Genomic DNA, 25,280 nt, shown 5'->3' with positions numbered 1-25,280 from the left:
CAACATTCCATGAGGGTAATATTTGATGGATTTTCAACTAAAATTCCATTCTCTCAAATGAATCCCTGGATGTCTAACAATTTGTTGAATTTACACTGCCAACTTGTTCATATAAAGTGTTTTGGATCTCCTCTGTACCATGCTGCATATTTTCATCAAACATATTGGCCTTTTACCAAGTTCATCAAGCTATGGTTTTAAACTGGATAAAGGGTTTAGGAGAAGTGAGGGATGGGACTAATGAATACATAAATAATCTGATCACAGAAAACTCATTCAGAATTAATAAAAAAGGGTAATTCACTCTAGATAAGCAATCAAAAACTAATAACTGAAAAAGCAGTTTAATAGTTTTATAACAACGATCAATTTTCTAGGCACTGTCAGTTGATAGGTGTTCATAGAAATTCAGGAAAACTCAGACTAAGAGAACAGCACAAAATAATTGTTTCTGGCACTGACTTTGTCAACCATTTCCAAAACGGAACTCCTTAATGTGCTTTTCCCAAATCACCTACTTCAGATCTCATTGTGGCTCCTTTCAGTTTAGCAATACAAGGTGGATCATAGGTCTCTAAGACATACCTGGAGCTGCCTCAAATGACAATTCTAATTTTCAGGGGGTGTTTAAGGAAAGACTGGACATACCACCCAGTGCCATGGTCTGGTTGACATGATGGTGTTTGGTCCTGTGTTAAAACTCGATGATCTCAGAGGTATTTTCCAACTTAATTGCTTCTGTGCTTTTTGCTGGGGGCTAAAATCTGAAAAGAGATTCTGGTATCATAGAGTGCTAGAATGGTTTGGGTTGGAAGGGACCTTCAAGATCCCTGATTCCACTACCCCCACCTCGCCCGCCATGAGCAGGAACACCTTCCCTTAGGCCAGGATGCTCCAAGCCCAGTTCAGTCTGGCCTCGAACACTTCCAGTGATAGGGCATCCACAGCTTCTCTATGCAACGCCAGGCCCCCACACCCTCCCAAGGAAGAATTTCTCCCCAGTATTCCATCCAACCCCGCTCTCTGGCAGCGGGAAGCCATTCCCCCTGTCCTATCGCCGCCTGTTCTTCGGCGTGCCCTTCCCCAAGATGGCGCCCGGCGCTTCCCGCCCTCACCGCGCAGCCGCTGTGGCCGCGACCCGGCCGTGACGCGGCCGCCACCGCCTCCGACTGTGCCGGGGCTGCCTCTGCAAGGCGCTGCCCGGGGTGATCGAGGCTGCAGCTGCGCCTCATGGTGCCTTGGCCCGTCCAGGCTGCACGATGAGGCTGCTGGCTGCTGCACTCTTGCTGGTGGCGCCTCTCGGCGCCGCCTTCTACCTGCCCGGACTGGCGCCCGTCAGCTTCTGTGAGGAGGGCGAGGAGACCGAGAGCTGCAAGGTGAGAGCCCGCACAGGCGGGCCCGGCGCGGGCCGGCCCCTCGCTTTGCCCCGCTCGGGGCTCCCGCGGCGAGGGCACTCCGCGGGGTCTATCCCAATCGCGCTGCCCGCGGCTGTCCTCCCGCGGCGGCAGCCTTTGCTCCGGGCAGACAGACACCCCGGGCTGGTATTCCCTTTTGCCGCCGGACTTCCCGGCAGCGCTGGGAGGACCCTTAGCTCCTTGTTCCTGGTGTGGCCGGGCCTGTCAGCAGCCGAGGGTAACTCCGCCATGGGGTAGCAGCATTTGTTAGTTACCCGCGCGTTTCCTACCGGCCACACGTTTGTTTCTGAAAGTCCGTATTTTCATACTACTTCTCCACCTTTCCTGTTTCAGTCACTAATTGAGCTCTTCGTGAACAGGCTGGACTCTGTTGAATCAGTACTACCATATGAATATGATGCGTAAGTACATCCCAAGAGGTTTCCAGGAGCGTTTGGGAAGGTGCTTTTCTGTTCCCGGAAGAGTGTCAGTGTTGTTGTGGCTGTAGGGATGGAAGAGTGAATCCAGTGCTCAGTGGCAGGAGTGAAGTACAAGAGGGAGGAAGGGACGAAGGCCACACCTGTGCCATCTAACCGTCCTCTGTTATTGTTAAAAAAAAGGCTGCAGGGTTTCTTATGGGTGCATTTTTCTGAGCTGAGTACTAGATTTAATGTTGACTGACATATTTGAAAGTTCTTTTGGTTAGGCAAATGTAGGACGTCAGATGCTTTGAGTTCCTTTTTTCTGGTAATTGAAGGAAACTCGGAGACCAGTCACTTTTAATATGAAAACTTCTATCTGCTTTTGCTGATATTTATAGCCCTACAAAGCGAGGACAAACAAAATGATTTGCAGTCTTGCTGTTGGGCACAGAAAAGAAAACTTGCAGGTGTTTTAGTTCTTTCTCTGGGCAGAGCAGCAGTAGAAGCAAGACCAGAGACTAGCTAAAAAATCCCCCTGTCTCTATTTCCATTAAACTTTATGGAAGCCAGTGAATTTAGGACCATTGGTTGAGGAAAAGTACTTATGTACCAACGGTAAGTGTGGGTTTGTTTGTTGTTATGTTGTTATGTTTGGTTATGTTATGTTTCTAATGTAAGCTGCTGCTACCTGTGTTTAATGAAAAGCCAGAATGGTTACATTCTCCCGTATTCAGCAGTTTCAGCCTGTATGTCGTTTAAAAGAATTGGTGAATGGTGTTTGACAGTGTGGCACTGTAATACTGAAAGCACTTTCCTTATTTGAAATGTGTTTCATGTTAAATGCTGTTTGTAAATATTCCTTTAAGAAAGGGGTGTAGCTTTTCAGAAACTTTTTGCAAGAGAAATGAGAAGTCTGTAGCACAGTCCCTTCCACAATGAAACATTCTATTGTATGTTTAAATTGCTTAATTGTTTAGTTAAATTGTTGAATTGTTTAATTAAATTGAAATTAAATTTGAAAAGGGTGGGTGGACTAAGGAGCGTGCATTTTGTTAAAGATGTGTTGGAATGTGTTGAAATTGGTATTAAAATAGGTGCCAGCTTTCTTTGCAAAGGCTTTGAGATTTTTAACTACCAGTGGCTGAACTGTCAAAAAAATAATGAAAACTACTATGTTAAAGACATAATTTAAGAATTTATTTTAGTCTGGTATTTACAGTTATATGTCAATTAAAATAAAAGGGAATCTTTGCTCTTTTTTTCCAGTTTTGACTTCTGTCAAGATAAAGAAGAGAAAAGACCGTCAGAAAATCTTGGACAAGTGCTGTTTGGGGAGAGAATAGCATCGTCTCCGTATAAGGTTATTTTATGCTTTGAAGTTGATCCTGTTTAAATTTGATAGCTATTGTTCTGATAGCTGTAATCTGTAGACAAAGCTGAAGATTTGATGGTTGGGTGATTATTTTTGTTTATATTTTCAAATGTAAGCACTGTGGAGTTTATGTAATAAAACCCAATAAAACTCCTCCCAGCCCAACGGCATCTTAGGTTAATTACAGTTAGGGAATGGAGCCAGTGATCACTCTTCTTGCCTGTTGCTCTGTGGTAGAGAAGTCCAGAAACTGTATCTTATGTAGTTATTTAATAGCTGGATGTAAGGTGTGTTAGATGATGTGAAATAATTTGTTTATTTAATGTAACTTTGGAGACTATAAAGTGGTAGTTCAGGAACTGTTTCATATACTTGGCTGTAGTGTTGGGCAACTTCCAGAGTGGGAAGGGGAAATTAGGTTATGGCTCATTTGCAGCTTTTCTCTGCTTGTACATGCTTATCTATTGTCTGAAACCAAATTTTTCAGTGTTGATGCACATCACTTGGAACCTTCTGAAAAATAAATGTATGAAAATATTTTGTGAATTGAATACGTGGTATTTTTCTGTATCATGCCCTACATCAGCAATGACCAAATGTAGCATATCAAAAAGGCCATCAACTTGGGACAGTTATTAGCAGTGGAGGAGTTGTAGTCAAACAGTAATTCTTGGTGTTTGAAAGCTATATGGTGTTCAAATGCAGTTTCCAGACTTGGATTTGCCAGTGAAGCTGAAAACTGTGCTATGTGTGTGTGTGGTAGTTGCCAGATAATCCAAATCCCTGTGAGAAAAAGAGGCAGCAGTTTCTGAGTCTGCAGTTTCTGAGTCATAAGGGACCTGATCACATCTTTTCATTTGTCTGTTAAGCAGGTGATGCCCCTTCCCTTATATGTACTACTCTTAGAAATTTCCTTGATTCTCTGAGCTAATGTAATTTTAAGTCTTATGACTAGTGGTCCCAAGAAGCTTTTAAATATGTAGCATAATGGGTCATTTGGACTGGAAACGTATTGCATGGATTAAGTGTTATAACAATTGTTTGAAATGGTTGCAGTAATTAGAGTGCAGTAATTAGAAAGTGCTGTTCCTGGTTAGCATTTGGGTCTTGATAACATTAGAATTTTTAACTGTGTTTTAAGCTCGCTAACAGGTAAATATTAACCAGATTAGAAGTTGGAGGTGCAAATGTGTGTTTGTGTTAGGTGATGTCTGTGCTTGGAGCTTAGATGTTGTGCAACCTGTGCTTTTGGCAGCCTTGGTCATCATGGGGAAAACCAGCTGAAGTTAACATGAAACATTGAAGAAGGGTGTAGTGAAAGTCTGTTTTAGCAGGTGATGAAATTATCAAAATAAATTGGTAAAAGAAAAAGCAATACCTTTTCTACTGATTTTCATTTTTCAGTCCTCAGGGTTTATCCTTTAGAAACTTACAGTAAGGAGGTAAAGTAGCTAAAAAACCTGCCTATTTTACCTGAAAAAAACCCAAAATGCTGAAAGATCTTTGAAGCAAAATTGAAGTGACTTTTTTTTGTGTTTTTTTTTTTTAACAGTTCACCTTTAAAAAGCAAGAAACTTGCAAGAAGGTTTGTACAAGATCATATGACCCAGGAAACAGTGCTGATAAAAACAAACTGGCTTTTTTGAAGAAAGGAATGCAACTGAATTATCAACATCACTGGTAAGCCAAGACACATGCTTGAGACTGGGTTTATTTTCTGCTTTTGGACATTTGTTATCTGTGTTTTAAGTGGTTGCTTTCTTCCTTGTGTGTGATAGTTGTCTCTCTACTGTGCATCTTGTAGGCACTACTCAAAAGTGTGTGTGTTACATGAATGTGAAATGTCACTGTGAAATGAGGTGCATCCCTTTCTGAGGACATGTTCTTTGATGATTTCTGTCTAGGATTATCGATAACATGCCTGTAACGTGGTGTTACGATGTGGAAGATGGACAAAAATACTGTAATCCAGGATTTCCAATAGGATGTTTTGTTACTCCAGATGGTAGAGTTAAAGATGCTTGTGTTATAAATGTAAGTGGTGGAACTTTTTTTGTTAGTATAGGGTGGTTTCATTTGTGGTTTTGCTTTTAAGCTTTCTTTTCCTGGGAAAGAACATATATGTTTGTAAACATGCTTAGTGTTCAGATTGTGGGCACTGACAGAGCTGAATGCTGCTAGTGTGTGCAGTGTCTCAGTTGTCCAAATAAAATGTTCATTCAGGTCTTTGACCAAAATGTTTTATAAAACTATAGAATCATGTGTTTAAAAGCATTAGAAACTTGACATTTTGTTCTGAAATTTCATATGTGTCCATCTTATAACCTGTTTATTCTTTGTGTTGTGTTCATGTGCAAAATGTTCTTTTATCGGTCTCAGAAGTTTTCTAATGAAGTCCTAGAAATGAGCTCTGTGTTCTACTTGCAGAAGTTATGTCTAGCACAGTTTACAAGTTAAATGTGTCAGGGTTTTCCCAGATGGCTGAAGGATAACAAACATAGCAGTGACAGGGAAAATTATGTTGACAGTTGGAAATGTGTCAGTCATCCTGGGAGTTCCATTGTGAACTAGTACAATTGCAGATAATAGTGATAGAGTTTTATACCTCCTGGGTGAGGGACAACACTCCTCTTGGTGAGGAGAGAGCTTTCCATGACTCTTCTCTGCCGTTTGACCTGCTGCTTGCCTGCAGTGCAGTCAGTTCATTTGTATGCAGCAGGTCTGATGGTTCTTTGAAGTGTTGCATTTATCATGCCCATTCAGTTTACTCTGTCTACAGTCACTTTCCAACTCAGTTACTCCTCAGGCTCCCCAGACTCTTGACACTGATCTTTTATACAGGTGTATTAATGTTGAAGTGTTTCCCTTTGTTGCTCCTTCATGCAACACCAGTCTCATTTTAAAGTTCTTGACTTCTTGCGCCCTCTCCTGTTGGAGAAGTTGCTCACTCTCATGATCATGTTTTGTAGTCAGAGTTTAACAAGAAGAACACTTTCTATCTCTTCAACCACATTGACATAACAATCATGTACCACAGTGGAAAGGATGAAAACTGGCCTGGTGCAAGACTGGTGATGGCAAGACTAAGACCACAAAGGTAAATTGTGCTTTAAAGCAGCAGGTTCTGGTACTCTGGAGTCCAAACAGCAGTTCCAAAGAAAACAGTTCCTTAGAGATGTTATTGGTGTTAATAAATTCTGAGGGACTTGTTATTCTTACTTCCGATAAAGCTTTTGGTATGTTGGTTTATATCTGGAACTGTTTAAAAGGACACTTCCACAACTGTAAATGTCATTTAACTTTGCTTTTGAAGTGTTCCCCAAAGTCCTTTGTGATGGAAAAGCTACTTATGCAGACTTCCAGAATCTGACCTAAGAAACCAGAGCCTTTTTCGTGTTTTAGTTGATTTGTATCTGGATGTGCATATTTTCAGATACACTGAGAAACATTCTTTCACTGAGTAGCAGTTTCCCATGTCAGATCTGTTACCTCCCAAACATACTTGGGATGAATGTACAGTTGTACTTTTTCCTGTGGGAGTTTGGTACAGAGGTATAGATGAAATACCATGTTAATGCTGGTATTCGGAACTGCAGATGACAACAAATTTCCTAAGAAGACAAATTGATTTTCTCAAACAGTAGCTTCTTAGTATTTGTGTTGACCAGAGCAGAGGTGCAGTAACTCAGGTCAGAAAAAGACTGAAGCAACTACTTTGGCCTTCAGTCAATCTGTTCATATTATCTATATTTGAAAACTACAGTGCAATTATAAAATTTCAAAGTAGGTAGGTTTTTTTTATAGCTAAGCATTTCTCTCTTTTCTGTGGAAGTTAAATAAGTTAATAAATTACACTGCTGTAGTTTCCGAAGTCATACAGACATGTTTGGTACAACATGACTTGTTTGTACTTGGTTTTTCTCTTGCAAAGGTACTTTATTTTGTCATTCTCTGACTGAGTGCTTTGCTTCAACCTTGAAGCTCTCGTGATAGGGAGTATTTGTGGTTGGAACACAGTGCTGAATGTTTTAAAAGAAAATGAAAAAATTTATTTAACTACTTTTCCCCATTAGCTACAAGCATGCGGATGAGAACAACTTAAGCTGTGAAGGCCCACCTATGGAGATTCCCGGAGAATTCACCAGTAAACTGAATTTGGTTTACACTTACTCTGTGACATTTGAAGTAAGTATTAACTCTGTTATGTGAATACGTAATTCCCCAGAAGAATGAAATCAAAGCAACTGGATAACTTGCTAATAACCATAACTGGATTACAGCAGTGTAAATTCTGTAAGAATGGTCTTGTGAAGTATTTTTATGAAAATCTTAACAGATTTTTTGTTCCTGTAATTTGAAGGACACTATGAAAATATAAGTGAAGACATTTTTTCCCCTGTGTTTTATTACTAATAGAAAATAAGTAGATTGAATGACTGGAAGAGTTGTCTTCTTTGAGGTAAACTCTGCTTTCAGATTTCAGTCAGGGTGCTGAGAGTCTTACGTTGAAGAACAGTTCGTCTTTATATCTAGGGACATTTCTTTGTTTAGTGTTGACTGTAAAGCTTTTTTTCATTAGGTTGCAAGGTTTGTCTCATTTTGTGTGGTTTTTATTTTGTTCAGTGGCTTATTCTTGAGAAGGTGATAAAATTAGTACTCTAATGTTTACTAATACACAAATGCTTTTTTCAGCCTGTAATGAGTTAGGAGGGTATTGCTTTCTGGAAGATGGCTCTTTACCCCAACATGGAAAGTAACCTCCTGTGGGTATGACAATAATTTGGTTCAAGGTACTTCAAATCTTGGTACCTCTGTTTCAGTCTGTACTGATAGCATGGTTGTTTTTCTGATATAAGGCACCAATCTTAGAGGGTTTAGCTTGAGACCACCAGCTTGTTTTGTACAGACAGTGAAGCAGCCATGATATGGCAGCAGCTTTCATCCTGCCAAATTGAATTTGATTTGAAGCAGTGACCTTGAGGTGCAAGGTTCAGTAGCCTGTTACTTTTCCCTTGAGACACCCAATCTTCTTTCAGCTGATTTTCCTACATGGATGAACCTTCTTTCATTATCATTTGTGTTTAAATCTTGGGGTAAACTGATTCAGAACTTCAGTGTGAACTTTGGTTACTCATGCAATGGGTGAGGTGTTTGGGTACCTACACTCTTTCCCTGCTGTGAAGCAGGTAAGGCTCACATCCAGTGGGTTTGGATACTTCCAGCAGGTGGCACTTCAAAACTGCTTATTTTCCCTGTCATCCATAAGCCTTGATTTAAAATAATACCTCATGTGTTTTACTTTTTATTAGTAGTTTCAAAATAACTTGAAAGGGGAGTGTTTTATCAGTGAGAAATGTTTTTAAATAGGGAAACATCAGTTTCAGTAAACCTGACTACTTAAAGCAGTAACATATATGACTGTTTTATGGTCCTTTCTAATATGGCAGCTGACTTCTGATGAGAAAGTTACGGTGTCTGCTTTAATTAACTGAAATGGACAAGGTGTTTAGCACTGTGTGAAAAGTATACATCATCATAGCTCTAATGTTTAGTAAACAAGTGTACAAAAATGTAAACATGAGAGCAGTTTGGTACTCAGCTGCACAAACTTAGCACTTTGTGAGTAAATGAAGAAATTCAGCTGATCTTCATGCTAGTCAGGGGATAGAATTTGGTAGCAGTACAACACGTGTGTATATCCATGGAGAGCAGCTGAGGAGGACAAGGCTTATGGGTCAGAAGGAGTCCTCAGTTGTACACATGAAGGTCCATCACAGTAATATCTGGAAATGAAAGTTGTCTGCCAGGAATCAGAGTGGAAAACAGTCTTTGTCAGGCAATACTATGGCAGAGAGTGAAGAAGGCTGTGCTAAATGCATTAAAAGTGATGAGAAACATTTCTAGTTTCTCCTGCAATTTTTTTCTGGAGTATGTTTGACAAAGTTGAAGTTTCAAGGTCAGTGTGCTATGCTGGGAAAATCATGATGGCATGATTGTTTTTCAGCAGTTGGGATCTGCAGGCAGCTGCATCACAAATCATGGAAAGATGAGGCTTAGTGAAACCTAATTTAAAGCCAGAAGACATGGATAGAAGATTTCAATGAAAATATACTCTTTTAGAATCTCTAGAGAATAATTAATGCAAGAGAGAGGTCTTATATCCAGGATTGATACCAGGCTTAGACATGAATGCTGACTGGAAAGTTTGGGGAATGGATGTGGTATGCTTATTCCATCTCAGAGACTGCAATAAACTTGTACTTGCTTCTATTAATTACTATTTCATTTCCTTATAGGAAAAGAATAGTATTAAGTGGGCTTCCAGGTGGGACTACATTTTGGAGTCCATGCCACATACGAACATTCAGTGGTTTAGGTAAGATTTGTGTTTATTCAGTGAGTAACCTTGCAGGGGAGCACAAAGATTTCTTAATTGTACTTCTAGGGAGATAGAACAAAGTCTGTAGGTTTTCAGTCTGGAAAACTTTTTGCTTTCATATGTGAAGTAAGTTTTCATCTCTTAGGAGCAATTGTATTACTGCATTTTGTGAAAGGAATGCATCATCAGTATCCAAAAGGAAAGCAGTTTCCATTGTTTTACTTTATCATCTCCATTCTGGAGAGTTTTGAGTCATTGCAGCTCTGCAGTGTTCTTACTATTACTGTCTGTCTTTGCCAAGTGAGAGGTACATAAGCAGAATGCATGTTTTGTACTCAGCAGCTGCTTACAGTAAAAAGGCCTTTTTTATGAGTAAAAGATGTATGTGAAAAGCTCTTGCTTATTTCCCTCCATAGCGTGGGAATGGTACTAAGTAAGTATGTAATTTGTGTTGTAGTGTTAATGTATTGCAATGTAAGTCTTGAAAGGCTAATCCAAATAAATTATTCTCTACAAAATATTAAACAGCACAGTATTGATTTCATTGGTTGGTAAATATAAAACCTACTTGACAGTCTACTTTATAACTGTAATTGTTTCACTTCTCAGAAATCACTTCTGAGTTATGTAAGGAGGAAAATAAAGAAAAGTGTATGTAACTGTCTACAGAATTAGCAGTGTATCATGAAATATACCTTCATGATACCTTGATATCAGGAATACTGTTTTCCTCACTTCTGTCTCCTAAGAAGTCACAGACTTTTAAGTTGTGTACCTTTATCTTCTTCGGATGGGAAAGTACTGAAAGGTCTGAATATCTAAGGCTTTTCCTCAGATCTGAGTTGTACATGTAGTATGAACTGGTACATCTCCTGAAACCTGAATAACTGTATTCAAAGTGTGACTTTTTCTTTATCTACAGTATAATGAATTCCCTCGTAATTGTTCTCTTCTTATCTGGCATGGTGGCTATGATCATTCTGAGGACTCTTCATAAAGATATTGCAAGATACAACCAGATCGATTCTTCTGTGAGTAAAATTTACAGCTTTTATGTGAGAACATTTTTGTACCTGTAGTGATGTCTGTGTCTTAGTTTTAAGTACAGTCTAGAGATGCGTAACTATGCTGAGTTTGATACATGCTAATATCTCTGGGGGTTAAAAGTTACTGGAGATGTTCTGATTAACATAGACTGATACAAATTGATGTTACCTGTGGCTGGAAAGTGTGGTGGAATCACTTTGTTTAGTTAGGAGATGATAATAGTGAGTTAATGTGCAACACAACTTTTGACCTCTAGCTATGTTAGAACTACTTGTTATGTGTATAAACTGTATTTTATTTTATTTGTAAATGCAATTCCTGTGGTAATCGCTGTGTTAAACAGAGTCTAGTTTGTTTAAATTAGTGAGATGACTGAAGTCTGTTGCCATCTAACTGAACCTGTTGTGAGTTCTTCTGAGATATGTACTCCTTAAAATGGGAAAGCAGCAGGTTTTTGTAGGGGAAGAGAATATAACTGATTGTGAGTTGAAGAGACTTGACCGGTAGACTGCGAGTAATTCTTACTCAGCCTTTCTCTCATTAGTAAAAGTGGCATCTGCAACTCAAAAATGAGAAGTAATGTCAGATACAGCAGAGGTTTGCATTTTTACTCTTGTTGCTGTCCATCTCATTAAAGAAATACTTCAACATGCACAAAAATGTTTCATATTGAAACTAGAACGTCTGACTGTATTTGTACTCTTTGTGGATATTGAATATCTTCTGTTAATGTAAATCCAGACAGTGATTTAAAGTGGGATGATTTTTCTCGCGTCCTTTAACTGATAGTTTTTGCGAGGCTTCTGTTTGATCTCTCAATTAAATTACGTTCAATATTTTGCACTATGTTGTCTTAGCTGATCGTTCTTAATGTGTTATAGAGCAAGACTTGTAGAAGCTTGATTAGTTTTTATGAGTAGCAACAGGGATAGGTGTGACTTCCATAAAGCCAGTTTTTTATTTTCTTGCCAGGTGTTGAAAGACTTAAAGATCTGTTGCAGTTGAAGGAGCTGATTTGAAAAGGTGTGAAATAATTGTGCAAAAGAGGACTTAAGTTGAAGAATATGCAGGGAAGCAAATTAGTATCTCACATTTAGGGGATGCTGGTGATTGTACTTCAAAAGAGATTGATGCACCAGCCAGTGACTGTGGTCTTAGAATGTGCATTTAATGTTTCAACTGGTGCTAGCTGGCTTTTAGTGTTATGCAGATTTGCAAGACATTAGTTAATGAAGTGTTTAGAAATCATTAGATTACTTTTAGGGTCTTATGACTAAGAGAGGATTCCTGAACTGAAGAGAACTCATGTCAGTATGTTTTCACCAGTGAGAGGTAAAGCTCTCTTCTTTTTCTTTTTTGCAATTTAAGGTGCTCTGTGTCATTGACAAGCTTTCTTTCTTACCCTGGTTTTTGGCAAGCTTTAATTTTAGCAGTCTTTTGAACTGAACTCAGTATTCCTACTTTGACTTGAACTTGTAGCTTTTAATTTTCTGAGGAGTAGAGGGTGTTCTTGTGGGGTTAGTTACCTGTGGTTCTACGTGTTAGTTTTGTTGCTCGGTTGTTTTTTGTGAGGGAAAGTGTCTGTTTTGAGCGACTTTATTGAAAAGTTTTGTTCTTTGGCAGTTGTTCCCTAGATCCACTGGACTGAGGTTTCCCCCTTCCCATTCCATCCTTCCATCCATTCACCTCTGGCAGTTGGACAGTGTTGGTACTCATCCCTCATGTTTCCAGGGAGCAAACTTCCTTCTGGAGTACAGAGACAGTACATTCTTTACCAGCACTGTCATTGAGACCAATGGGCTTTGAAGTCGAAACTGGAAAAGATAAATACATGAAATAGATTGAAGTTAAAACTAAACTGAATGCTTTGTTTGAGTTTAAGTTTAGAGTGATGTTCTATGGTTTGACTAATTACATTTGTTTTTTTCTTGCTTTAGGAGATGAAAATTTTCTTGATCAATCTTTTTCATGGAACCATTAGGGGGTTATAAAATCAATGAGTGATGAATCAGATGCAATTAGTCTGGCTTTGGATCTTAACTGGAAGCTAATCAAACTTTAAATATGTATTTTGCATCTTGTTTATGTTAATTCACTGCTGCATTATGTATTGCTGCTAAAGACATTGTTGATTTTATACAGGAAGATGCCCAAGAGGAATTTGGCTGGAAGCTGGTTCATGGAGATGTGTTTAGACCTCCAAGGAAGGGAATGTTGCTGTCTGTCTTTTTGGGACAAGGAACCCAAATTTTCATTATGACATTTATTACTTTATGTAAGTAACTTCATTAAGGTGATGTGTATGTAGTGTAATAGTAATAAGAAAGATGCAATATTATTAAACAAATGATAGAAGCTTTCTTTAAATGAAGAAATTAAGTCCTTCCTTTAGTAGCATATAATATTAATGCAATTTCATAACAGTAATTAGCTTCAGTAATGCTCTTGTAAGCATTGTCACTGAAACATTGTGATATCTGGGCTAATGCAGATTCTTCATTAGTTCAGAAATCAGACTTGCTTCTTACAAGTTTCTTTTTAAAAACACAGTTTTGCATGGCATAAATTATCCAAGGGTCCAGTAATGCAAGTTCAAAGATGTAATCAAGGTTTTAATGTTCTGGGAACGCTTTCTGTCCAATATGTTTGACGTGAGCCTGCAACCATACAGAGATACGAGGAAGAGTGCACGCCAGTGAAATAGTACTGACACAGTGTTGAGATAATGAGAGCCTACCATAAATATGTATGTGCATGTGATTATGTTACCTGTCAAGAGATGATATTTTATTATTGGCTAGCTGTAAAGTTTATGAGCATTCCTTTTCTTACTGTACAGTAAAATTGGAAAGTACACTGATACTTAGTACAAAAGAAGAATCTTTCAAATTTTACTCTCCAGGTTTAATTCAGATTTTGTCCTTTCATAGGGGAGCTGCTTTTTTTCAATTTATTGCATGATACTGTAATATTGCTAGAATTTTCTTGATAGGCTTGTCTTTCAGTTGATCACAACTCTGTATCTTGATCAGCAGTGGTAGTTTCCTGCCTAATCATTGTTGTAGTATAGAAAGAAATTGGTTGCAAGAGAAAATGCTTTTGATGGATGGTGGCATTTTATTTTTCAGGCTTTTTGGCTATGAGATACTTTCTACTTAAGAGATGAGGTGGAAATAATGCTTTTGAATGAAACAGTGCCATTAGGGGTATGCTCATGTGATGAGGTTGTACAAGAGCTTATGCACTCAGCCTTCATTTAAATATGTGGTAGTGAAAGGGATAAACCTTCACAGTGATCTGTGGGTATTTGACATGTGTCCACAACTAACTGAATCTTTTTGTTTCTTAGTCCTAGCTTGCCTTGGTTTCCTCTCTCCTGCCAACCGTGGTGCTCTGATGACCTGTGCAGTTGTATTGTGGGTCTTACTGGGAACACCAGCTGGTTATGTGTCTGCTAGAATGTACAAAAGTGAGTACATGCATTTATTTAACGTGACACAGCATGTTAAATTCAGAATTGCTGGGCCGAATATAAACCTCCAAGTGGAGCTTCTCAGCACATCTGCCTCTTGCTGCCATTCTGCAACACAGTTGGAAAAATTTTGAGCTTGAAATTGTTTTTACTTTTTCTCCTCAGCTTTCAGAGGTGAGAAGTGGAAGACCAATGTCTTACTTACAGCTCTGCTCTGCCCTGGGTTTGTATTGTTTCCCCTCATTCTTTCCTTTATTCTTAAGTAGAAACAAATCTGAAGTGGGAAGGAGTTGGGGAAAAGCCAATTGTTATGATGCTTGTCTGTGTGATTTTGTTTATGGTACTCCCAAGCTGCTGTTCCTTTTGTGTGCTGCCTGTGTGTGAATATAAAGAAAAGGGAATTCTGAGGAGCTGGAGCCTGGTAGTCCAGAACACTGTTTCTTGGCTTCTTGTTTTGTTGTCAGCTGTGGGGGTAGAAGGAATGGGGCAGCTTTCTTGCAAGGCTGTGTCAGTCTTTGGGAATCACTGCACCAGAGCATTGGGCACAGTGATAGGATAATTCCAGTTTGATACTGCAGTACTCAGAGTGTTCCTGGTAATTCTGGTTATAATCTTCTTACATAAGTGTAGGAGGTGTCCAGTTTGGGATATGGCTGCAGTGTGTATCATACTATATAGTGTGGCCAATGTTGTCCTGCTTGGGAAGGGCAATAGGACTTTCATAGCTCTTAGGACCCTTTGTGAGAATTAGTGGGGAGAGAGAGCAGAAACTAATTTCTTCTGCAAGTCTTCCATGCTTTGTGGTTGCAACTTTGAGTACATGAAGTTATCCCTTGGCAAAAGTGGAAGAAAAGATTAGAAATTTCTTAAGGTATTTCTTCCCCCCACAAAACCTCAGAATGAATAAAACATGACTTGGCTTCAAATAAAGCAGAATTTTGTGAATTGAAAGGTAGTGAACTTGATAACAAACAAGTGTAGTATTTCTGTGAGAAATATTCTAAATGGAATGTGCTCCAGTCTCCCCACTGTCATTTAGATGTTATCAGGAGAGAGAAGAAAATATATATTGATGGAAAGAATACCGTGCTTATCGGTTAAACTCCTAAATAAATTGAGTTTCACAGAAATAAAATGACTGGGGCTGATAGAATATGAACAGATGCCCTGATTACACTGTGCTAGTTCAGTGAATTTGCATAATATCATAAACAACCCAAGGCCTTTTTAATCTCAGTAGACTGATGGGAATACATATTTGCAGTATTTTTTCTTACTATGGAGAGGGTAAGTGAGGTCTGTGTTATGAGCCTGGGTAGATGATAAAGATTAGAAAGACTTCTAAAATGGATCTGATTTTTTTTTTGTTTGTTTGTTTGGTTGGTGTTCAGCAAGATGCTTACACCAGGGGTCGCTTGGGTGTGCTTACTGAGCAAGTCTGTTCCCCCAAACAGTTTTGGCAAGTGTCAGGTCTCTCCTAGGAAAAAAAGGGAACCTGTCTATTGCTCTAATCCTTTCTCCTTTTTAAAGTTAAATGCAGTGAAAGGATGCATGTTCACTTCAGGGCAGCTGAAATTCTGTCTCAGGAACACTTTTTTAACAAAACCCATGCAGTGGTGCACTTTGCTTTTTTTCAGAATGGGTATATTTGAAATCTTCATCTCACCTTGATTCAGCAACACTTTGATTCTCATCTCTGAGTTTTCTAGTTTTTGTCCAACATGTTTAGAAAATGAGGCAGATGTGTTTAACAGGGGAGGGAAAAGCGGGTCTGGAGACAAATCGTGACTGATGCAGTCTTTATTTAAATTCTCCAGAAGCACGGGCTACTTAATATATGTAACTCCAAGTTTACACAAACATTTGTTTTAGAGCAGAGCCCTCTTTAATACCCTCTTCTTCTTGTGACAGAAATTGCAGCAGCACATTAGATTTGTTGTGAGAGTCCATGGGGCTTCCTAAATAGGAGGTTTTGCTATCACTGTATTTATTCAGAAAGGATTTACTATTTGTAAAGGATAGAAATAAAGGAAATATTTATGGTTTTAATAGGAAACAAGGTTCAGGTAAGGAGTTTTAAAATGTATTCTATCTTTTTCCATTCTTTGTATGGATTTTTTCAATGGCATGCTTCTGTTACTTTTTGGTGTTATGTACAGAGTATTTATTTAAGTGGCTTTACCATAGATATCTACCTTGCAAGCACTGAGTGGTGCAGGCATTTTTACTTTTAACTGTACCAGTGGTGAAAGGAGCTAGGACTGCTGGGAAATTGAAAAATTGAAATAAGCTACATTTATTTTAAATATTAAGTAATATTTATTCTTTCTTGAATATCTTAATATATTTTCTGATTTTGTTTTTCAGGATTGTCTTTGCTGATTTCTTCATCATGAATCTCATTCTGTGGGTGAAAGGCTCCTCAGCTGCCATCCCTTTTGGCACTTTGGTGGCTATCCTTGCTATGTGGTTTGGAATTTCAGTCCCACTAACCTTTGTTGGTGCCTATTTTGGCTTCAAAGAGAAGGTAGGGAGGGTCCTTTGAATATAGATTTGAAATACTGAAATTTTGAATTTCTTTGTAATTGGGCCATTGAATCTCTAAGCAAGAGTTCTAGATGGGATCTACCTGGATTGAAACATCTGTGATCCTATGATTGTAAAATTTTACTGTCTTGATATTGAAACAGAGTATATATTTCTAATATCACACCAAACAGGTTTTTTTCTGTCTGTTCACTAGAACCAGGTTTTAATAATGTTCTTTTAGCTCTTACTTGCTTTTTGGTAGTATTGCTGAGGTTTGAAGTAGTGCTTCAGAGAGGCTTCAGCTTTGTACTTCACTAGTTTGAAGTAATGCCAGACAGCTAAGAAAAAGGCAATGTTATTGGATTTTTTAGATTTTATTTTGTCTTTAATTAAGGACTGGACAGATTTATTTCCTTCGTATTCTACCTTGCTTACTGACCCATAGTTGGAATGTCTAAAGCGCATGTGCGTTTTCCTAATGATGGACATCAAGTTTGTAGGTTTTTTGTTTGATAACTTGTGATGGCTTATGAATGAAAAGATAGTTACGTTTATCAAATCTTTATATGCTAACACTAGGGAAAAATAATCTTATTTATGATGTAATAATTCATCTTTTATTTCTTTTTTTTTTCTGCAGCCTATTGAACATCCAGTGCGTACAAACCAGATTCCTCGCCAAATCCCAGAGCAGTCATTTTTCACAAAGCCATTGCCTGGTATCATCATGGGTGGTATCTTACCATTTGGCTGTATTTTTATTCAACTTTTTTTCATTCTGAATAGCATTTGGTGAGGATCACTTTTTTTCCCTCTAGTTACACAGATTTGATAATACACACAGTGAGTTTGAACATCCCAAAGCAAATAATATAAGGAATAAACCAATTTTAAAATTTTAATAATTTTGCAGATTTTATGGAATTTCCAGAGTCTTTATTTCTCTGCTTAGAATTTACAAAGCTAATTTTTCTTGAAAACAACTTCAAAATATGATATGGTTGTCCTATTACCTTGTTTTATCTTCCTGGCTCTGTACAGCACAAATATGGTTTCATGCTGTTGTGGTTAGGTAGAGCATACTCTATTGTGTAACTATATTATGATTTATGAAACTCGTGATCTAGCAGTTTCAACTGTGTAGATCAGAATCAGGTCAAGATCTTGGGATTCCATATTCTGCAAAACAAAGACTCCACTCCCCATGAACAATCCACTCCACTCCTAAATCTTGCAAAAACTAATCAAGCAGTGCATGCAAAATTAAAACAGTGCAATCTTTCATAACTTTCACAATGTAAATGTGAAATGTCTAATATATTGTTGTTCAATGGGAAATATTATCCTGAAATTGCCAGGTTTTTATGGTGTCATCTGTATAGGTTGAGAGATCTTACAGAACAGTTTTCTATATCAGTTCTTAAATACAAATACTTAAGTTTAGCTTTTTATATCAGTCCTTAAAAAAAAGATATGGTGTAATGTAGCTGTGCTGAAAAATATAATCAGCAGACAAACAGGTATGTTGTGGACTTTCATAGTTGAAGTTAGCAAATTGTTAAATTGTTTCTCATTCTTTATCCTACACAAGGGAAGCATGGAGGGAATATGCAAATAATACTTCCTCTGTCAGTAATTGCAGTAATTGTCACCTTCACTCAGTAAAGTTAATTTGGTTACTTCCCGTATCTGAAAGACACCAGATTAAAAGTAAATTAACATATTTCCCTTGTGGAAGATATTGTGGGTGATTTTATGTTTGGTTAGCACTTGGTTTCAAGTCAGTCTTGGTCTGGGGATAGACTGGGAGTGGAGGAACATCTGGTTGGATGTAGTGAGGAGATGCAGACACCTGGTAAACTTAGCTGCAGTAGTAGGAAGGAAGTTAATGTTGGAGCTAGGAAAGGGTAAAGGTGATGCAGGAATTGGGGAAGCTAAAGGTCTTCCCAAAAAAGAGACATGAAGTGATAAACATCTCTGGTGGAAGTTGCCTGTAACTGTTCTCTGTGAAAGTTCATAGATGCTGATTTCAGGTATAATTGAAGACTTTGTTGCCCTGTAAAGCAATGGTTTTGTTACTGGTAGCTTAAATAAAGGCGTATTTACAGAGTACATTCAGGTAAAGAAAACTTTTTATAGATTAACCAGTACTGGTATAGGCATAGTTACTCCAGTGGTGTGGGTTTTTTGGTTTTGCTGCTTTGGAATTTTTTTTTGGTTTTGTTTTCAGTTAACTCAGCATCTGGTAACATGACACTGTGAATTAACTCAGAACTTCAACTAGAAATGAGACTCATGTTTTTATTTGTTTTTAATTTTAGGTCTCATCAGATGTATTACATGTTTGGATTCCTGTTCCTAGTTTTTATAATTCTTCTAATTACATGTTCAGAGGCTACAGTTTTGCTGTGCTACTTCCATCTGTGTGCAGAGGTAAAAGTTACAGTTCTGATGTAAATATGACTTAGAGCTGAAAAATGTTAGAAATACAGGTGAGGTGTTCACATACACTGTCAAGTGCTGGACATTATGAACTGATTGCGTTTTCAGCCTTGGCATGCCCATCTTAATCACTGTTCTGAAATGTGCCTTTTGCTTCAAAATCAACTGCTGGCAACAGATAAGCAAAATCAAACAGCTTTGATCTTGGAGTAATTTCATCTTCCTAGTGGAAGCAGTACAGCTGACTTTGAAGAAATAAAATGTCTATGTGCCATGTTGGAATTTTTTTGACCTAAATTTTGCAGAATTAAATGTGTTTCATAAGATAATGTTATTTTTTTCACCATCCTTTCTATATTCCATTTCCTACATGATGATTCTTAGTGAATGGTTTATTGTTTCTTTCAGGACTATCACTGGTGGTGGAGGTCATTCCTGACCAGCAGCTTTACAGCAGTTTATCTTTTTATCTATGCAGTCCATTACTTCTTCTCCAAACTCCAGATAACAGGAACTGCCAGCACCATTTTATACTTTGGTTACACAATGATCATGGTCTTGATTTTTTTCCTTTTTACAGGTAAGTACAATGTTCTAACTAAAATTAATACAGAGGGCTCTGGTTTTGAAATGAGAAGCATTAAATGAAATTTAGATTGCACAAAATATTAAATACAATGTATGACTCTTTAGGCAGTGTTACTTATATGGTTTGTGACACAGCACAGCAAAATATTTTTTACCTTTTCTTCCTAACTTAAAATTGCATTTATTTATGATAGAATTAATTTTCCTTTATTGAATATTATAGTAGCAGTGAGTTCAAACCATTATATTTTCAAAGGCCTATTCTTGTTCACTTTGATATTGAGTATTAACTTGATTCTGGATTTCATAATTGACTCTAGAAGTTCTGTAGTTAAGAGATAATTTCACTCTGTGTATAGAGGATAAAAGATACTTTGAGTTTTCATTATCAGCAGGTGAAGGAGGCTGGTGCTGGGCAAGAAGAGAATGTTGACAAATAAAGTTTTAGTATTGTTAGAGTTATCTTACCTGCTCGTTAAACCACTTCATAAGGATAGAAATGTACCTTATTTTGGAGGAGCTGATTTGAAATATGGCTCTCCAGTGTTAGTTGTCCAATTTTTCTGATGTAACTCATGCAGACCAAGTATCTTCTACAGGATTATTTTAATGTTCATAATCACTTGACTGAAACAATAATTTTGATGTTGATTTGATGAGAAATCTGTGCCAAATTTACCATGTGTTAGTGAAATAAGAAGCTCTTTGAAGGGTACTGGCCTTGAAAAATAGCCATGGGTGTTTTATCTCAGTGTTCATCATACTGCTGCTGTTGTGTATGCAGATTTAACACATGAAGTCAGATCTTTTAGGTGTCACTGCTTGGCTTCATGAAATACTGTAATGACAAAACTAGACAAAATGCTTGTTCATGTGTGATGGGCTGTTCACAGAAACGAACAGCTGTGATAGTCACTCCAAAGATTTGTAATGGAGGACTTCTCTCTGGATGGCATGATAGTTTATATCGTTACTTTTTAACTTCTGCCTGTTTGTTGAAAGCTGTTGTGATTATTTTGTGTTCACTCCGTGAAATGCATCTTTCAGTTAAGTGCAGTTAAATGCAGTTGAAAAAGAGTGGCTGAAATAGGTAATGAAAGTAAGTCTTAGCATCAGACTTCAAGTTTGTCAGTGTAGCAGTGAAAAGGACCTCTTTCATCCTTGTTTTTTCTACTACAGGTTGACACAAAGCAAAAAGAACCACTGTTGATAAAAACAGGAAGAAAATTCCTGAATGTGTTTGAACAAAGCAGTTATGCTGTAGAAATTATATGAAATAACAGTAACTATCACTTATTGCTAGTTTTTGTTCTTTAGAAGCGTGTCTCTTCTAAGAAGAACAATAATTAAAAGTTCTAAGAAGAAGCAGGGGGAAAAACCAAGGAGGGTTTAATTTTTCTATTTTTAAATTATTAGAAGGCAAACATGGAAGTTTGCATATTGCCAGTTAAACCTCTCTTTAAATCATGATGAAACACACAAACTCCGGATGTCTTCTATAATATTTACTTATCTATATTTAAAAAAAACCCCAAATGATAATCTAAAATGTTTTAATTACTTTTATACTAAAGTGATATGTTAATAAGTGCCAGGATTTTAGCATAGGTTTGTTGCTATCCTGCCAATTTCAATATCGCTTATAATATGCAAATTGGTAGAATTAAAAGTGTCCCTTTCATATATAAAATAATTGAAATTGTCATGGCAGCTGCTGAAATGGTATTAAAAACTTCAGATATGCTCATCCTGGAGTTCTTGATATGAAGGCTAGTGAGGCCCCTGAAGTACCATAATAAGCTGTGCTGCTGTTATTTTTGCAGTGTTGTCTTTTTCGTTTTTCGTTTAAAAAAACCCCTCAATGGTACTCACTATGTTGCTTTTGTAGCTCATGAGGAAAGCTACTACGTGGTCCTCTTTTGTTTTGCTTTACATTTCATAGAACAGCTAGTCACTAGAAAGCTAATGGCTAAAACTAATACACGAACTGCATCATAAATCCTTGCTAATGTAAAATGCTGTGATAACTTTCTTTTCCATATTTAGTTAGGTGATAGATTTTTAGGCCTGAAGTGTAAGCTGTTCTAGACAAGTAGCACAAACAGAAGACACCTAACTTTGCTTTGTTTTCCTTAGCAGCCATTGTTTTAGAAAACAAGGGTTCAGTACTTCACATTTTCTGAAGGTGAAGGAATTTACTGATGTAATTTTATACATTGTTTGCATTGACAGTGTTCCAGAAATGGGACCTTGATCCATTCCACTTATGTTAGGACTAGGTATTCTGGTTTTCTCTATTCTTGCCTACTAGGTCTCAGCAACTCTGACAGAAATATAAAGGGCAGTGTTAATACCTTCTCCATGGCAGTGCATTGCGTTACCCAGGGCATTACAAAAGGGATCATAATGAATAAGTAAATAGGAACTGAAGGTTTTACAGCAACACTGAGCAATATAATCTGACCAGTGAAATCTGATGGTGTGCACACCCCAACCAGGCAATTTGATCTTAATGTACAAAGTGCAGCTACTCTTTCAAGAAATAACAAGTGTGGTTGGATGGGGATAGCTACATGATTACATGTATTTTGTTCGTGGAGGCAAAAAAATGCTGAACATAGTCAAAGCATGTTTCTTTACAGTGACCTCTATTTTTGAACATCATTTTCACTTGTGAGTTAATGCCATTTTCAAAATTGAGTTTTGATCTTCTGGGTAGATTGTGTTTAGAATCTGAGATTCTGAAGCACCCACCACTGTGCAGTGATTGAAACCAGTATGATACAGAGAGCTTTTAAGGTACATGAGAAGTATCAGCCAAGTGCAGAGTGCTTTTCTATTTGCTTTCTTACAATCTGCTCGTGCTTTGAATTCTTTTTTCTTCATTAAACAATAAAGGTAGAAGAGATGAGTAGAGCAGAAGAGTCCGCTTAATGTATTTTGACATTGTTTTTAATTTTGAATTTAACCTGGTTTACTAATAACTGTCCCTTACTCAGTTAGATGCTGGCTTTGTGTATAACATCTTGTTTCTGTGTATCAAAAAGTGGTATTGCAGACCAAACTATTCAGCAGAATATAAATCTGCGGACAAGATTATCAAAAAACAATGGAGTTGTCAGTGTCTTCCCACTAAATAAAAATGAATTTTTGGACATATCTTGCTCCTTGGCTAAGGAAGTGTCGAGTCATCATCTTCATATCTGGGTTTGTGAGTTTTAAAAGTGTCTTGCAGAAGATCCTTTATCTGTGCCTCCCTAGAATGATCAATGACATGCAGTGAGCTGCTGCACCCTGGGATGGCATCACTTTTCTAGCCTAGTAGGGATTATTTAAAAAGGTAGAATCTTAAAATATGCAAGTCACCCTCTTAGGGGAAAAATAAAGATAAATCCCACAACAGTGAGTTCTTCAATGCAGACCATTCAGGTGCTTTTTCATGCAGTTTAAGCTGGTGAGTGGTTAGTATTGGGTAAAGTAAACACTAACCAAGAAATGAATTTGTTATATTGGATTAAGCCAAACAAACAGATTATACAGGCTCATTGGAGGAATTGATGTTAGGCTTGGTGCTGGGTCAAAAAACCTTTAACTGAAAACATACATGGTAGCATGAGGAATGTAAGAGTTGGCATACAGATAATGAGCATCCCAGGATGGGTTGCTTGCTTGGGAAATGTGTAGATGTGGTCTGAAAGATAGAAATGTAACTCATGTGAAAAACCCAAATGCTTAATAAATAATCTTCTATTTATTAAGCCAATCACAGTAGTGAAAGATATTGGAGCTGATGTTAAACATGGGCTGTACAGACAGAAAAGGATAATATAAAACTGGAGGAGCTGAGTGCGTGATCTTGAGAGTGCCTGCAGTGGACAAGGGGCTGGCATGTAGCTGTGTCTTTGAGAGGGAATTCAGTGTAATTGAGATCTTCCCTCTTTTTATCTGTTAAGGGTTAACATCTCTCCAGCAGTTTACAACTAGGTAAAAGTCTGAGGAACAGTGCATTGCTGCCTTTAGAGGCTGAAGACTAAATTAATTGACTGGGACTCTGTCTACTTGCATATGAAGTTCTTATAGTAATTTAAACATAAATGTGATGGACAATGTCTTTGCAGTTGCCCAATAATAGTGACTGTCGGTGAAAACCACAAATTTGTTCATCAGTTTAAAAAAAGGAAATTGGTACATACTAATCTCAAACAGTGTCTTGGTTTGTCACTGCTGCTTTCAGTTGCTGCTTGCTTCCAGCTGCTGTAGGACCCAGAGCATTCCTTTGCCAAAAGGAAGTAACAGGATATACAGAAGAAGAATTTCTATTCTATAGTATAAATAGAGCACAATGAATATGAAACTGGGAGAGGTGAATTTTTCCAAGGCCTGCTTATGGGTCATAATTCATTGGTGGCAGTGAAGTATTGTAGACCTAAAAAAACAGGTAGGGGCTGATGTGTGTTTATAAAAGTCAGTTGCTGAACTGGTGCTTGTGTCCCTTCTTATAGTGGTGGCAAAACGGTCATCAGTGGCTTAAATGTACATGAAGCTGCCTGGTCCCTAAAGTCATCTTTGATCTAAATAAATAACCTAGCCTGGGGATGAATGTGTGGTGTGAAATTTAGGAAGTGCTGTTTTTCTGGGTAGTTGGCTGGATTGCAATGTTATATTCTGTCCTGCTGGGAAGTACTTTTTAGATTTCTCTCTCAGGGCAAACTGGAAGATAAACTAACCATTTTTACTTTCTCATTTCAGGCACTATTGGATTTTTTGCCTGCTTCTGGTTTGTAAGTAAGATTTACAGTGTTGTGAAGGTGGACTGAAAAGCTTCAAAGCGTATTTTGAACATATCTCCCTTGCTGTTTGATAATTTTTACCATGTATTGAGAAACATCCTGCATAATTTTTCTAGTTTGTAAGAGTGGAAGACCAGACCACAACATAAAGTACAGATTTTTATTGAAGAAAATGGCACCATTGCCATTTTGGTATAAACAAAAATGTTTACATCAGTATACTCATTGAACGTGTTAATTATAGTAATTCAAAAATAATATCCAAAATTTGATTTAGGACAAATAAGAATTCTATGAACTAGTTTATTTAAAAATATGAGTGCATTATGCAGTCTTCCAGCTGAATCACCTTGTGACTAGGGTTTGGGTTTTTTTGTTACCTCTTTTGGTTACCATTTATATACCATGAAAGCCTAGGACTGTCAAGTAAATCTATGTAAAATGTGAATTTTTTTAACTTAACTATGATTGTACATATTATCCTGCACCTTCTTTACAACTAGGTTATCTTCTTACAAGTGTACATGCATTTAGTGTAATGTAGACTTTATTAAAAATATCAACACTGGTTTTTGTTCAAATAAAACTGCACAACTCCAAACGACATGTTTCCTTTCTTTTTAATTAGGTCTTCACTACTTGGACACTGTTCATATTAGTTTGACCAGTTGATTGCTTTTGAGTTTTGTATTGTTTATAAGCAATTTGATTGGCTGCAGCTTGTGCAAGGACTGGTGGGTCACTTGAATCTGTGACTGTAGGGTGGGCAGGGGCTTCTGGACCTGTGCATCATCTCTGTGCTTTCTCCAACTTACCTAAAATATCTTTTTGCTAGGCAAACGATT

General features: G+C 37.6%; 1 protein-coding gene across 1 annotated transcript; it reads left to right on the top strand.

The window, feature by feature from the left end:
• Nucleotides 1-1,142: 1,142 nt before the first annotated feature.
• LOC117002845 (transmembrane 9 superfamily member 2-like) lies at nt 1,143-25,039 on the top strand. Its single transcript, XM_033072327.2, has 17 exons — nt 1,143-1,376; nt 1,749-1,816; nt 3,083-3,176; nt 4,741-4,868; nt 5,093-5,222; nt 6,158-6,285; nt 7,262-7,373; nt 9,485-9,564; nt 10,490-10,598; nt 12,757-12,889; nt 13,964-14,083; nt 14,252-14,309; nt 16,454-16,613; nt 17,256-17,407; nt 18,937-19,048; nt 19,466-19,637; nt 24,395-25,039. The coding sequence occupies exons 1-17, from the start codon at nt 1,260-1,262 to the stop codon at nt 24,460-24,462; spliced, it is 1,941 nt and encodes a 646-aa protein (XP_032928218.1). The 5' UTR covers nt 1,143-1,259; the 3' UTR covers nt 24,463-25,039.
• The last annotated feature ends 241 nt before the right edge of the window (nt 25,040-25,280 follow it).

Source organism: Catharus ustulatus, chromosome 14 (assembly GCF_009819885.2).
Source record: "Catharus ustulatus isolate bCatUst1 chromosome 14, bCatUst1.pri.v2, whole genome shotgun sequence".
Taxonomy (NCBI): domain Eukaryota; kingdom Metazoa; phylum Chordata; class Aves; order Passeriformes; family Turdidae; genus Catharus; species Catharus ustulatus.
This window is presented reverse-complemented; position numbering and strand designations above follow the sequence as displayed.